Below are 16,054 nucleotides of genomic sequence, written 5' to 3'. Positions count from 1 at the left end.
GAGCTTTCTCTGACCGTGCTGTGACATATTTGCCTCTTGTCTCATTGAATCTCTCTCCAAGGATGCCTGAAATGCATCTCAGGAAACCAGAACATGTTCCTCTAGAAAATCTTAGGTCAGTATCTTTTCTAACCATGTTCTAAGTCATGCTTCTTTTTCAAGTGTTGCTATTTACGAATTCCCGTATTTGGTTAAGGAAGCCATTGTTCTCCCAACCCTCCATGTGAAGTCCCTCCTACTTCCTTACCTGTGAGGTAGCTGACTGTGGTATAACAAAGGGCCTCCTTCTCTTTTCTATATACTGGATGGTCATGGTTTTTATGCTGTATTAAAATGACTCCTTTTGTAGGTATTGAAAATGTTTAGTGTAGAGGGAAGAACAAATAGACACAATAATCACATTTTGGGTGGGAAATTGTTTATGGGAGTTTTAATAAAATATCATAAATCTTACATAGGCAATACAAGAGGCTGAAGATGGTCTAAAGGAATTGGATGCAGGAATCACTGAATTAAAAAAGCGTGGGGACACGTTGCAGATTGAGCAGCCTTCCATGCAGGAACTGTCCAAACTTCAGGTACGGCTTTCTACCAGCAACATTCAGCTTCAATGATACATCCTAACTAGAAGTCAAGAAAAAATTATTTTCTCTCTTTTCTTGGTTTTTCTCTGTACAGTTCATGCCATTTAGGTCCTAATCTTTAACCCAAGCAACAGCTAGAAAATTTTCTGGAACCTTTACCAGCTTTAATGTGATAAAATAAATTGTATTCTCAAACATCTAAGACTTATTTTTTTCTGACATTTACTTTATTATTATTCCAGTGGTTAGGCATTGTGGTATATATTCCTTTAGTTGAGGCATATTATTTTCTACTCTAGGAAATATAATAATTATCACTTCTCCCTAGAAAAGTTAAAAGATGGCTATCTACCCTGCATTGTAGTGTACTTCAAAAAACTATTTTAAAGAAAACATGCTCAAGCTAATACTTTTTAGAAAGTATTTTTCTCCAGTGTTCAAAACTATAGTTAATCTTTCATACATGTCTGAATGGAAGAGAGACAGTTTCAATATCAGGCCAATAGAAAAAAATAAACTAGAAGGTAGGTGAAATCTAAACAGATTTCCCAGCCTCCTTCAGGAGTAGGAAATAATTTGGGGTTAATTTGCTTTCTTAGATCAGGCTGCTAGGCAAAAATCCAATATGGGGGTGGTAGGAAGGAACTGGGATATTAGACCAGCAAAATTTAGCAGTTGATAAGCAACATAGTTAAGTTACATTAAGAAAGAATTGTGTACATTGACACACACATTAAGTTTTCTCTGTGTTATAGAGAACCATTGAGGGATTAATAGCGTAACTCCAGCACAGGGTCACAAGTTCTTCCTTTTGAGAAAATAAAATAGCTCTTATTTTAAAAAGAACATTTTTATTTTAACTGTCTCATTCCATTATCTAACATTTCACAATGTCATGAGCCCAGTGCCCCCACTTTGCACTTAGACAGTTTTCCAACTGTGCTTAAATGTCAGGTGGAAGAGTCAAACATCATAGTTGTAAATGGGCATTAAAGTTGAACTTTTCCAGATTGAGCCATTTTGGCCCGCTCAACCTTAATATGATACATTAATCAGGTCCATATGGTTTAAATAAATTTTGTGTTTGGTGTATCATCATCTCCTAAAATGTCTTTCCAGTTTAAATAGTTATTTATTTACTCCACCACATTTGGCAAAAACATTGCCTTTTTAAGTCTTAAAGCATTCCGCTCACATTAAACTCCTCTGTTTCTCTAGGTCTTTATTTAGGGCATAGTCCAAAATCTGATCATTATTTAGCAGATAAAATGTGAAAGATACTTTATTCAATTACTCTAAAATTATATAAATGTTAAGAACATTGTAAAAATTAGAATTACATTAGAAAATTAGAATTTACACTTACACTTCCCTCAGCCACATGAAAACTTTTCAACATTTTAACCCCACATCCTACCATAAACTGTTGATACCCTGAGAAGAGAGGTGTCAAACCTACCTCACGTCATCTCTAGCCAATATTTTTGCATGTCCTTTGGAATCCGTAAATATTTAGCTTATCTTTTTTGAAGGAAGTTTTCAAAGAGACTCATGAGAAAGACAGGCAGTGCTCTGCATGGAGAGTATCACCACCAGTCAGATACCTGAAGGAGTGTTCTTGGTTGGGTCGTGGACTTGGTAGGTAGTTTGCTTTTCAGAGAAGAGTCGACACATGAATTGAGAGTGAGTATCACCGTCTCTGTTTTGTAGGACATGTATGATGAACTGATGATGACCATTGGCTCCCGGCGGAGTGGGCTGAACCAGAATCTTGCACTCAAGGATCAGTATGAAAGGGCCTTACACGATCTGGCTGATGTGGTAGAGACTGGACAGGACAAGATGGCAGGGGACCAGAAAATCATCGTGTCCTCCAAAGAGGACATTCAACAACTACTTGACAAACATAAGGTAAAGAGAGTGAGAGAGAGAGAGAGAATGTAGCTGCGAAAGCATATTCTCACTCACTGATATGTATCTACCTAGTAAAACCTATTATTGATCTTTTATGAGTTCCTCCTTAAATAAATTACTCTTTAAAATGGTCAACAAATGTATATTCAAACCCATGGATGTTAAATAGCACAGAAAAATTACAGGGGATACGTTCCTATAATTTTGTGAGTTAAAAAAGAATACAGAGGCACCTGGGTGGCTCAGTCAGTTAAGTGTCCGACTCTTGATCTTGGCCTCAGTTCTTGATCTTAGAGTCATGAGTTCAAGCCCTGTGTTAGGCTCCAGCATGGAGCTTACTTAATGTAAAAAAGAACACCATCATTCCCAATAATTTTAATTATCACTTCCTCATTAGTATTAGCCAGGCTTTTCCCCTTCATTTACTGCAACCAATGGGAAACTTGACTTTTTTCAAAGTGCCCAGTTTCCTTCTTAACTCTCTTTTGATTTGTCCTTGTGTCTTTTATGCCCATTTATTCGTGTATCCCTAAGTATTCTCTCTGCCTTCCCTTGTCCTGGCCAAAGGCTCCTCACTGTGCCCTGGGAAAGCAGAGCTACCTACTCAGCTGTGGGATTGGGTATCTGTCTCTTACGTGCATCACTCAGCTCTTCTCGCCTACACTCCTCTGGTTGCTGTGGGCCTCAAGAGTTTATTCCTGGGGAGAGTGAGTCCTTTTACTACGTTATCAAACTTGGTAGGCCTGAGACTGCCCTATCAGCATGTGCCATAGCCAAGCTCAAGTTAGACACTACTCCTTAGTAAAGGAATACCTGTTTAATGTGTACACACAAATAACTCTTGCATTTTTGGAATGACTACAGAAAGAATAGTTTTGCCAGTCCAGAAACCCAAATTCTCAGACCGTAGGAATGTCATACATGGAAACTTTGAAAATCCCACTGGATTATATATGGTTAACATTCTACCATTATGTAGTTCTGTGGTGGCTTATAAAGGCGATTTTTTTTTTTTTTGGAATTGTACTTCTTGCTATTTTTCCCAGAGATTTTTGTCCAAAACTTTGTGATTTATTAAAGCCTTATCATTTGGCTTTGAAAACATTGCTTTAAAGTTCACAGCTGGTTTTCTTCAAATCTTTGACAACAGCAATAAAATATCATCCTGAGTTATTCCAGAGAGGAAGGTAGGATCAATGAGTATAAATAATAGAGATGTAGGTCCAATAGGTAAAGAACGCTAAAAGGAATACTGCCATTGAGCAGACAACTCTCCTGGCCATGGGAAGACTGTCCAAGGCCATTAGGGGGAGATTGGGTTGTAAAAGGAATATCAGTTTTTGGTGAGTGTTGGGCTTAATGACCTCCAAATCTCCAAATTTTCTTCCAACTTTAAGATTCTCTGATATAATAATTGTCAGTTAAAAATGAAGATTCTGGCTTCTATTGACCAGACTATTTTCTTTTTTTTTTTTTAAAGATTTTATTTATTCATCTGAGACACAGAGATAGAGAGAAAGAGAGGAGAGAGCCTGAGCAGGGAGAGAGGCATAGGGAGAAGGAGAAGCAGGCTCCTTGCTGAGCCAGGAGCCCGATGTGGGTCTCAATCCCACGACCCTGGGATCATGACCTGAGCCGAAGGCAGACGCTTAACCATCTGAGCCACCCAGGCGCCCCTGACCAGACTATTTTCTGAGGGAGACCTCTGCGGTGACCTTGAGCATAGCATGTTCTGTAGACTGGGCAGTTCAGTGTCTTCATCCACCAAATGGGAAATAAAACTACCTATCTCATAGAGGTCTTATAAGGATTAAGAGAGTTGGTCAGTAGAGCGTTGGTAGAGTTTCAGCATATAGTATGCACTAAATACTGTTATCAATTTGCAGGTCTTCAGCTCTACCCACAGTGGAGGGAACAGGAAGTGGGATAAGCCCTGTCTCCCCACTCTGGGTCCTTTTACACATAAAATATAACATTTCAAAACACATTTGTAGGACTGCCCAAGGCCTATCATTCTGTTGTATGTAGGTCTAATACAAGGGAAATTTAAAACTGTATAATACCAATCGGTACATGTCAAGCTTGGAGCACAACGAATGCTCTGGGAATTTGGAAAAGTAGAGCTCAAGCCCAAACATGGAGGAAGGAAAGTTGTTAATGTGTAGAGTGAGGACATCTTGGGAAGTGTAGAGTAAAGGCAGAGACTGAAGACAGGGGCTGGGAGCTAATGTGTCCTGGGATAAGGAAGGCCAGTCTATGTGGTGGAGTTAGTGAGAGTCTCTCAGATTGTCAGGGATGAGATATTGAGAGGGCAGAGGAATTTAATTTGCAGCTGGTCTCATCTGAAGGGCTCTGCTGGGGGGGACAGAGAATCTGCAGCACAGCATGTGTAGGTGCACTTGAGTGGAGGGTCAAGAGGAGCCCCCCTCCCCTCTCTACAGGAAGCTGTGAGTGCCTACATGAGGTTGCGGTCAGCAGGGACAGAAAGATGTGGCTCGTATATTGAGTTCCCTCAGCTTTCATGTCTGAAGCAGCTTTTGTTGTAAGGTGGTATATGTATGAATTGCTGACCTCTCTCTACCTGCAAACTTGCAGGAATACTTTCAGGGCCTGGAATCTCATATGATCTTGACTGAAACACTCTTCAGAAAGATAATCAGCTTTGCAGTCCTACAGGAAACGCAATTCCACACAGAACTGATGGTACAGGCTTCAGCTGTACTAAAACGGGCTCACAAGAGGGGCGTGGAGTTGGAGTACATTCTAGAGGTGAGACTGTTGACATAATCCCTTCCCTACAGCAAACTCAACTGCAGAACACACCGTTAAGGCAAGACATATTTACCCATGCCATTCACCTCCTGGAACTTTGGAACTCCCTCAGACTCAGCATTGTGTTCTGCCTTGTCCCCCTTATATTAAAGGCTCTGCCATGCCTTGAGTCAGCCAGATTCCCTACATACCGACTTTAGTTAGGGCAACGATATTTGGGGTCTTGACAGTCAAACTAAAAAACTGCTGACCCTTGCTTTATATGACTGAAAGAGACGTGACTGGTGTGGGATTTCTCCTTAGTAGAATATTTGCACTATATATTTATATTTCTAAAATGTCTGCTGTAGCTTTTTTTATTTGTGAATGTAATATATTTACTTCACTTTACTACATGAAGTAAACATGCTCTTCTCTTTTGCTTAAATCATACGTGCATCATCACTGTGGTAACCAATGAAACCATGCATATCAGATGCCTGCTGTGTTCCAAGTGCCCTGGGTACAATCATTCCATTTAATCCTCATGATGGGCAAGAGAGTTATTATTATCCCTGTTTTTTTAATGTTATAAATGAGGCTCAGAGAAGTTTAGTAACTTGCCCGTGTTCATACAGTGGGTTGGTTGCAGATGCCAAAGCCGATTCACAGTGCTTTTCGGGGTCACCATCTGATTACTTTCTTCAGAGCCATCTTTTGCTTCCCAGAGCAAACCCCCAACACAAACATCTCCAACATAACTTTAAGAGAATCTGTTGAATGTATATTTTGCACACAAGAAAGGATCACTATTCCTGAATGAGGATTCTTTAGCTCACAGATTGATACTGTGTTTCTAGACGTGGTCTCATCTGGATGAAGACCACCAGGAGCTCAGCAGACAGCTGGAGGCGGTGGAAAGTAGCATCCCCAGTGTGGGATTGGTGGAGGAGAGTGAGGATAGGCTCATCGATCGGATAACACTCTACCAGGTCAGTGTCCAGTGGCATCTTGGTGTGAAAAGTTGCCACATTTTCTTTTGAAACTTTCCCATGGTTTTAATGGAATTAAACAAACTTGCAATCAAATATTTTATTAAGTATTTTTATTTTTATTTCAAGCTAATGATATTGTTGAAAGCAGATAGATTTTAAGTGTTTGCTTTATAATAGAACATAAGAAAGATCTTTTTTTTTTTTTTTAATAAGAGAGCTCTTTGAAAATTCAAACTCTACCAAACATTTTCTGTGGTGTTATTATGCTGGTGTTATTATGCTGATGTCATGCTATTCTTATAGCTTGGTAGTTTTAAATGTACCTGAAGTTACTACAAAAAAAAAAAGAAAGAAAGAAAAGAAAGAAAAATAACATCTATACTTAGATATGGATGAGCCATCTCAAATTTTCAGATCTTACTTGGGTGCAAATAGTTGAAGTCTGACTAAAAGGGAGTGGGAACATTATGGGTGCCAGAGAAACTATAATTCTTAAAGAGAAAAATTGCATTGTCCAAACTTTTGACCCAGTATTTCCAATCAATTTTAGCATTTGAAATCCAGCCTTAATGAATACCAGCCCAAATTATATCAGGTATTAGATGATGGGAAACGACTGCTCATATCCATTAGCTGCTCAGATCTAGAAAGCCAGCTAAATCAACTTGGAGAACACTGGTTAAATAATACCAACAAAGTGTCTAAGGAGCTTCACAGATTGGAAACAGTACTGAAGCACTGGACCAGGTAATACAATGACTATTATACATCATTATAGATTAGTGCTAAAGAGCCTTTATAAGGCTAGTGGGTATGGGACTTGACAAAGATGATCCCTCTAGGCACTTAATTCATATTTTGGAAAATAAAGGCAAAAACAAAGCCCCCAGTTGGATTCTTTTTTTTTTTTAAGATTTTATTTATTTAAAAGAGACACAGCGAGAGAGGGAACACAAGCAGGGGGAGTGGGAGAGGGAGAAGCAGGCTTCCCGCTGAGCAGGGAGCCTGATGCGATGCGGGGCTTGATCCCAGGACCCTGGGATCATGACCTGAGCCGAAGGCAGACGCTTAACGACTGAGCCACCCAGGCGCCACCCCCATTGGATTCTTATATAATTATATAAACATGTAATGAGAAGTGGGCAGGGTAGCAAGTGCTTAATGCACTTTATCTTGGACCTTTGATCCTCCCTTGCCTATTGACTTTACCTGGATGGTCAAAGTAAAACCTTAGAAGGAGAGATGGAAGGAAAGTATGTCTGAGAAAGTAAAGTTTCTCAAGGGCAATAGGAAGTATTCAAGAAAAGTGGAGGTTGATTTTTACATGATGAAATACTTTATTTCTATGCCGCCTTTATTTCTAAGAACTGTTAATATTTTCTAAATAGCCTCAATTATGCCACCTTTATTTCTAAGAACTTTAATATTTTCTAAATAGCCTCAATGTGAAGGAGTAGGAGAAAGGTGTGTTTGTGTGTGTGTGTGTGTGTGTGTGTGTACATTCAGCTTATATATATATATATTATATATATATACACACACATGTGTATATATATACGTTTAATATATATATATATTTACATTCAGCTTAGAAATGGGAAAGCTGAAACTTGCTCACAGTATAAATTTGAAGGGAAATTGAGAGTGTGAATGCAAGACATTATTCTCCCAAACCTGTTGTGTCTCTTGTTTTAAAATTGGCATTGCTGAATAACATGGGTTAGCAGAATAGATGTATCGGATGTTTACTTAATAGGCTCATTAATATAATTACAGATATCAAAGCGAATCTGCAGAACTTATTCACTGGTTACAATCTGCAAAAGATAGGCTAGAATTTTGGACTCAACAATCTGTGACAGTCCCACAAGAACTGGAAATGGTCCGTGATCATCTAAATGCTTTCCTGGTGAGCCTAAGAATCTAAAGCATTTGATTCAATTTTCTCTACTTAATAAGCCAAGCTATAGAGAATTTGTCAATGTTAACTATGTGTGGTCAATAATTAATGCAAAATAATAGGCTTCAACCTTGCCTCATTAAAGCAATTTTCAAGGAATGGCTACATTGTTGGCTTTCATTCAAGGCAATGGTGTGCCTTTGTTTTCCTCTGGAGTGTTTACCATAACTCCCCTTCAAGATGTAAAGAAAATTTGTTTATGTAGTAAATGGTTCTCTAAAGGTCAGACTATTTAGTCCCAGTTTGAACATTGCTACTTCTTTTAGGAGTTTTCCAAAGAAGTGGATGCAAAATCTTCCCTGAAATCATCTGTTCTGAGCACTGGAAATCAGCTTCTTCGATTAAAGAAAGTGGACACAGCTGCCCTACGTTCAGAGCTGTCACAGATTGATAGCCAGTGGACTGACCTGCTGACAAATATTCCAACTGTACAGGAGAAGCTCCACCAGGTATAGAAATAATCATAGGCTTAAATCATAATAGTTGATTTAAGCAGTATCAAATGAAAAGAGTGCTAATCTGCTTTTACTTACAAATTTAAATCAGCTTTGTCATGGACATCTTGCCTTTTCTCTTTCATTGTTCTGCATACTGAAAGTGAACTGTTCTACAAAGCCATACCTACAAATGTCATAGCTTCCAAGGACTTCTTTACTCTGTGTGTGTGTGTGTGTGTGTGTGTGTGTGTGTGTGTGTGTGTAGTAGAACATTCATCTGGCCGTGTTTAAGCTCTTTGTTTTCTCATGAGTAAAATGTGGGTCACTACACTTCCCTCATAAAGTAAGTAGTTCTGAGGATTCAATCACAGTATGTATAAAAGACCTATAATCTCACCTACAATAGAACAACTGGCATTCAATAAACCTAAGTACTTCCCTTATCTAGAAATACACCTCCCTTCCCTGGATCTCAGACGGTATATGTTTCTCTCTCTGGTATTCATTACTCTATTAGGTATGATAGCTGTGTTTAATGTCTGTCTTACCCTCCTAGTCAGCAGCTACACATTTCTAGGTGGCAGGAAACATCTCACACTCATCTCTATCTTCCTGCACCACATAGAAGTCCATAAATATCTTAAATGATTGCTTTTGTTTCTCCAAATCATTATAATAAATACCTACAAAAATGTATGCTAGATCAAGCAAGATTCAGAATTCTAAGTATATTTTAGTTAAAGAGTAAGGAAATTGGCCATGCTCTTAGGAATAAACATTAGAGTGCCAAAAATCTAGAAAATGATAGTTTGTAGTGTGGTATTTTTCTTTCTTCCTTTAACATTCCTCAGTCATAATACACAGAAATTTTTACAAGATAATTAATAAAATACATCTGTTGAATGTTTTGTAGTTAAGTTTTTTAACTCATAAATCTAGCTATAAAATAAGAATAATATTTTCTTCTTACTGGAATTTTGATTAATTAGTTAATGTTTATACAGTGTTTATAGTATTGGATGTCAAGTGAACATAAGATGACTATTATTGTTCAGTGTTTGCCTAATGTTTAATTTCAAGCTTCTAATGAGGTTAAGATCCAAAGATGTCATTAGGAATTGTTATCTCTGTTTGTACACTAATACGTATTAATGTAGGGTTTTTAGGTTTAGTTTGGCAGAATTTTGGTTTGAATTTTAACACTTGTGTCTTATTCTTTCCCTTACTGGGCAGCTCCAAATGGATAAGCTGCCTTCCCGCCATGCCATTTCTGAAGTTATGACTTGGATTTCTCTCATGGAAAATGTTATTCAAAAGGATGAGGAGAATATAAAAAATTCAATAGGTTACAAGGCAATTCATGAATACCTTCAGAAATATAAGGTAATGGAATTTTTTTTCTTTTAACTTTTCATATTTTAGGACTGTTCTATTCAAAAGAACTCAGAAACTCAAATTATGCACATCAGATTTTAGAGTGTATGTTTCATACATGGTGACCAGATAGGAGTACAAGGGTAAGCAAACTGCCTCCCTAGTTGTAGACATAGTAAAGTTGTCTGGTATTAGGAATAATTTTGAATATGATTTTGTGTCATTTAAAAAATCATAAAAACAAACCACAAGAGACTCTTAATTCTAGGAAACAAACTGAGGGTTGCTGAAGGGGAGGTGGGTGGGGGATGGGGTAACTGGGTGATGGGTGTTAAGGAGGGCACGTGATGTTATGAGCACTGGGTGTTATATGCAACTGATGAATTATTGAACACTACATCTGAAACTAAAAAAAAAGAATTCTAAAGAAAAAATGCTATAATTTATAAATATGTTATAGTGAGATTATACAATTTATCCAATTCTACATCCTCTACATAAGATATATACATATATTTCTGTTCAACATATTAATAAATTCAAAATTTTAAAATTCTTATAAATTCAAATTCAATATTTTTATAAATTCAAAATTTATAAATTCAGGATGGTCATATATATATTCAACTTCTGATAATAATGCATTATATAAATAGGCACAGATTGTGCCATTTGGACTAAATCATAGAAATGATAAAATTAATCTTAAGGCTACTTGAGGCTTTCCAATTCCTGATAAAATATAAGATATTTATATGCATAATCTTATTTTCTTATTTTCTCCCTTCACTTTTCAGGGTTTTAAGATAGATATTAACTGTAAACAGTTGACAGTTGATTTTGTGAATCAGTCTGTGCTACAAATCAGTAGTCAGGATGTGGAAAGTAAACGCAGTGATAAGACTGATTTTGCTGAGCAACTTGGAGCCATGAATAAAAGTTGGCAAATCCTGCAGGGTCTAGTGACTGAGAAGGTAAGCCAAGTGGCCTCTGCTGTCCATATTTACATGAAAATGCCAAGAACAGGCACACTCTATAAAGAAAACTCATTTCACAAGTAATATAGCTACACACAGCACACAAATGTTTCTGCAGGGGACACCACTGAATCCCATTGCTCTAAACATGCTTTACTCTTGTTCATTATTTTCTCTTATACATCCTCTACTTTTCACCTATTATGTGTTGTTTTACTTTTTTAAAAGATGCTTCTTAATTTCTTTTGCCTTTCTTTTAAGTTGACTTCTTTATTTTCTTATCAGTACTAGCCACTGATTCACACTTGGTAAGATTCACTTTTTAATCATATATATAATAAACTGTATTTGAAGAATTCTTAATTTAGAGGGAATAGTGGCTTGAGTAATTGGAGGAAATAGTGGCTTGAGTTTTAAAATACAATTGCACATTTCATTTCATTATGTTTTTTCAGATCCAGCTGTTGGAAGGCTTATTGGAATCTTGGTCAGAATATGAAAATAATGTACAAAGTCTGAAAACTTGGTATGAAACCCAGGAAAATAGACTAAAGCAACAACATCGCATTGGAGATCAGGCTTCAGTTCAGAATGCAATGAAAGACTGTCAGGTAACTTGTCCCGGTGGCTGGCAGGCATATGTCATAGTTTTGTGGCATAATTCTCAGGTCCTGGGAGTTGAGAGTTAAATACTGAAAACAGTTTTGTTCAGTAATGAATTTCTCAGATTATGTGAGTTTACAGAGATTTTTTTTAACTATTATGTTCTTTCACCTATTTAAAATAATTTGAAATTATGAGAATTTTGAGACATACTTGTAAGTAGAGAATGCTGCTGACCCCTCTATGCGGATCACCAAATTTAATAATTATTAAGATTTTGACATATTTGCCTGAATTATTTCTTTTCTTAAATATTTTTCTAGTGAACCCCAGACATCATGTCATTTTATTCCTGCCCACTACAGTGCACATCTCTAAGAAATTGACATTTTCTTATGTAACCATAATAACATCATCACCACAAAAGTTTTAACAATAATACCTTAATATTCCATGCTAAACTCATAATACTGTTTCCTCAATTTTCTTTAAAATGTCTTTTTTTTCAGTTAATCTGTTCACATAAGGGTACAGCAATGTTCACATGCTACATTTGTTATCAGATCTCTTAAGCCTCTTTAATATTTTTTTAATACAATTAACTTGTCATAGAACCTGTAGATTGGCCCCAGGTTCAGGATTAGCCTGTGGACTTCCTTTAAGATGTGATTGACCTTGCTCTTCTCTCCTCTGTATCTCCTGTAAAGGGAAGTTAGCACTAGAGACTTGATTGAATTCTGTTTTCAGCTCTAAGGAGCAGAGTGCTTAACAGGAGACAGTAGTACTTTCCCCATGTCCCATGGGAAGCATTCAACAGCCTCTGCTTGTTCTGCTGTTAGTGATAAGAATCTCTGGTTCAGGTGGAGTGAGCACACTCTCAATGTCTTCCAGTGACTTCAGAACACTTAACATTTGCTCAGGTATTCTTGTTTATACAAAAGAAATGTGAGTTATTACAGGTAGTGCTGTAATAAAGTTTTAAAATAATTCAATAATTTTTAATGTACAGATTAGCTGTGATGGTTCTCTGTAGTGTTTCCAAAGACCAGTTGAAGACTCAACTGTGAAATAGTTCTACAGAAACACTCCTTTCCCTGAATCTTGCTTTCTTATTGTAGACTTCAAAAAGAAAGGCCTTTCATAATGATCTTCCTTCCAACTAGCATTTTTTTTCTGGGGACACATATAAAGAGAGATATATTTAAGTTCTCAGTTCAAGCTTTTCCATTCAGAAAAGGAAGAGCAGATGCCCTTGTGCTGGGTTGACAAGCTAATGTATTATAATTTCCAGAGTGCATAAAAGTGGCAAAGAAAACTATCATATAGAGAAATACTTTGAAATTAAAAAAATGCTTCACATCAGAAGATGGGTGTATAAAAGACTAAAGACCAAAATTATGCATCAGCTAGTCTCACTGCATTTCCAGTTTTCCAGGGGCCAGTAGTATTTCTAATTTTGGCCATCAATTTTATATACCAAAATGTACAGAAAAATCCAGAATTTCACAATTTTACTTTGAGGGATGAGAAGTCAGACCTCTTAAACTCAAATTAAAATGTTTCCATTAAAGTTAAAAGATCATTTAAGTGTTAGGGTTAGTAAGATTAGTGCTTCTTCATGATATCCTTGTGATAAACTTTACTATTAAAACTGAAATAATACATTAACTTTTCCTTTTTTCTACTTTCTCTCCTACTTTTTCTCGCTATTTTTGTCTTCCCTTTCATGTACATTTTTTCTGCCATTTTCCATTTTGTTTCTTTTCACGACCCATGTCTTCTATTTAACAGAGATGTTACTATCAGAAAATGTGGTGGAAGCTTGGCCAAGTTTTACTCTCTTCCAGACCCAAATTTTAGTCTCACAGAAGGTCACACCTGGCAGTGTCAGGAGGAAAAGCCTGAAATGTGGTTTAAAGAACTTCACACACAATGCCAACTAGTGATTTCAAATGTAGTCATTTTTTTTTTAACAAAGAACAGAATGAAAGTAACCCACCCAGTTATTTTGGGGCATCACATAAAAATCACAACAGCTTAATGGCAGGTTCTGTTTGGCAGTACCACAAACCTTGATAAAAATTTATTGTCATTTTTGAGAAATTGTTCCTCTGGACCAAAGTGTGAAATTCAAGCCAGCAGACTTAAATCGGTGACTGGATTTAAGCTTTATTTTGTTTAAAACATCTTGAATATTTTCCCACACTTTCAGAGGTGATTTATTAATTTAAACCAACATAAAAAATAATATTTATGAATTAATTCAAGTTAAGAATGATTTATTGTAGCAAAAAAATGTTAGGTTTGGCTTTTTCCTTCATTGATCAGTAACAGAATCAGCTTTTAATTATTATTGAAAGGAAAGGAAAACACACTTTCATTTTGTACAAAATATATATTTCAGTCTTGTTTCCTTTCTGGGTTTTGCTCTTATGCCAACATAAGCCTGCAGGCCATTTTAGAGATGTGTTTTTAAGTAGTGGATCATTCATTTAATATTGTTCCTTAAAAAAGTTAACATCTGTGAAGAAATAGGATAAATTTAATTCCAATGGCTGGATTTTGGAATCATATTAAAGACATATGGGAAGGATTGTTTATGGTTACCCTTTTAAAGAAGTAGAGAGAGAAAAACCCTTAAATAGTAAAATTAATGATGTTTTCCATACTGTATAAAGGACCTGTAACCCTAGTAATCACTATATTCATTCTCTGGCTAATTATCAAAGCTATCAAAATATTGACAGAATTATGAAATGGAAATGAAAGCACAATATTAAAAACAAAAATGATTTCCTCAGGCTACTAAGTGCATGAATTTCTAATTAATACATCAAGAAGAAAACAGCTTCATGATAATTGAGAGAAAAATAAATCAGTACTGACTCATGGCTGATTACCAAATAACTGAATAGACTAATACTATCCTACATTTGCCAGGTTTTTAACAGCTTAAAAGACATTTCATATACATTATTTTGAAATTTTCTTCACTTTAACCTCCAAGGCCTACATATCTACATTTCTAGTTCTGGAGATATACTCCTGAATATAAGCATGCACCCATACCTTAATATATGGCTTCGCACATTGCCTGAACCTGGGATTTATGTCCTCTCCACAAGTCATATTTGGAGACTCGCTTCCAACACCGTGCTGGGAGTCAGTAGACTCAGAAGGCTTGGGCTCTCATCCCATCTCCCAGCCTTACCAGCTCTGTGATCCAAGACAGGGTGTATGACTTGATCTCCCACTTATCCATGAAATGTTGATAGCAGTCTCAGCCTGCCATACTGAGCTTTCCAAAGTTTCCAATGGCATTAAAATATAAATTAGGATTATAATGGATGGTTAAGGATGATCTCCAGAATGTTGCGTCATTGTATTTTCTTTTTTGAAGATTTCATACTGACCGTTATAAATGCATATCCCAAAGAAAATAAGGATTTGATTCGTGAAAAAAAAAAGCCTATAACCTTTCATAATCACATAGAATCAGGGAGAAAGGCTAAAGGAGATTCTGATTTCTGTCTGAAGAAACAGACCGAGTGGAAGTTTCTAACTTAAAGTGGCATAGCTTAATAGTAGCAGAAATGTAACTAAACTCAGATACTGAGAATACCATCCTATTGCATTTCATCCTATGGCCTAGGACTCTGTAACTTTTCCAACAGAAGTATATAAATCATGTTACCATTTCCTACATATATTTCTTTTCTTCTAACTTCTTGAAAAAAAATTACATGTTGCCATGTCTTTATCTTTTAGGTAATCAAATTTTACTTAAACTTGGAGAATATGAGGCTGTAATGGCTCAGTGCACCACAGACTTCCATAATAGAACAATTTAAAATGACTGCTTTTAATCTTTTAGGATCTAGAAGATTTGATTAGAGCAAAAGAAAAAGAGGTGGAGAAAATTGAGCAGAATGGACTTGCTTTGATTCAGAACAAGAAAGAAGAAGTCTCTGGTGTTGTCATGAGCACGCTGCGGGAGCTCAACCAAACCTGGGCAAATTTAGACCACATGGTAATATTGCTTGCGGAGACCTGACTCCAAACATGTCATGGCATTTGGTTTTCCTAAAATAACTGAGTAAATAGTTACAGAATCTCTACGTTATCTCTTTGTATTAAGTCTACTTCATTAACCTCTTTATTTTATTTTATTTAAGATTTTTATTTATTTGTGTGTGTGTGAGAGAGAGCACATGTGTGCACAGGGGGAGAAGCAAATGGGAAGCAGACTCCCCACTGGGTGTGGAGCCCAACACAGGTCTCCATCTCCCAACCTGGAAGATCTTGACCTGAGCCAAAACTGAGTCAGATGCTTAACCAACTGAGCCTCCAAGGCACGCCTATTAACCTCTTTTTAAATAAATTCTAGCTTTGGATATTTCCTATAATAAACATTATTATGAACATTACTCTTTTAATAATCCCATCCATTCCCATGTCC

General features: G+C 36.6%; 1 protein-coding gene across 11 annotated transcripts in view; it reads left to right on the top strand.

Moving 5' to 3' along the window:
- SYNE1 (spectrin repeat containing nuclear envelope protein 1) overlaps nucleotides 1-16,054 on the top strand; it is a 336,369-nt gene that overhangs the window by 227,469 nt on the left and 92,846 nt on the right. For all 11 annotated transcript variants that reach the window (XM_073894098.1, XM_073894101.1, XM_073894100.1 and 8 more), the window contains 11 exons: nucleotides 459-578; nucleotides 2,295-2,495; nucleotides 5,094-5,267; nucleotides 6,110-6,241; nucleotides 6,795-6,991; nucleotides 8,021-8,153; nucleotides 8,471-8,653; nucleotides 9,875-10,024; nucleotides 10,813-10,989; nucleotides 11,448-11,603; nucleotides 15,470-15,625. In XM_073894098.1, coding sequence (XP_073750199.1) covers nucleotides 459-578; nucleotides 2,295-2,495; nucleotides 5,094-5,267; nucleotides 6,110-6,241; nucleotides 6,795-6,991; nucleotides 8,021-8,153; nucleotides 8,471-8,653; nucleotides 9,875-10,024; nucleotides 10,813-10,989; nucleotides 11,448-11,603; nucleotides 15,470-15,625 — 1,779 coding nt within the window. The remainder of the gene's footprint in view (nucleotides 1-458; nucleotides 579-2,294; nucleotides 2,496-5,093; nucleotides 5,268-6,109; nucleotides 6,242-6,794; nucleotides 6,992-8,020; nucleotides 8,154-8,470; nucleotides 8,654-9,874; nucleotides 10,025-10,812; nucleotides 10,990-11,447; nucleotides 11,604-15,469; nucleotides 15,626-16,054) is intronic.

The sequence above is a fragment of the Callorhinus ursinus genome, unplaced genomic scaffold (assembly GCF_003265705.2).
Source record: "Callorhinus ursinus isolate GAN/ISIS: 27379988/994484 unplaced genomic scaffold, GSC_fseal_2.0 scaffold6, whole genome shotgun sequence".
NCBI lineage: Eukaryota > Metazoa > Chordata > Mammalia > Carnivora > Otariidae > Callorhinus > Callorhinus ursinus.
Note: the sequence above shows the minus strand (reverse complement) of the source record. Positions and strands in the feature narration are given on the sequence as shown.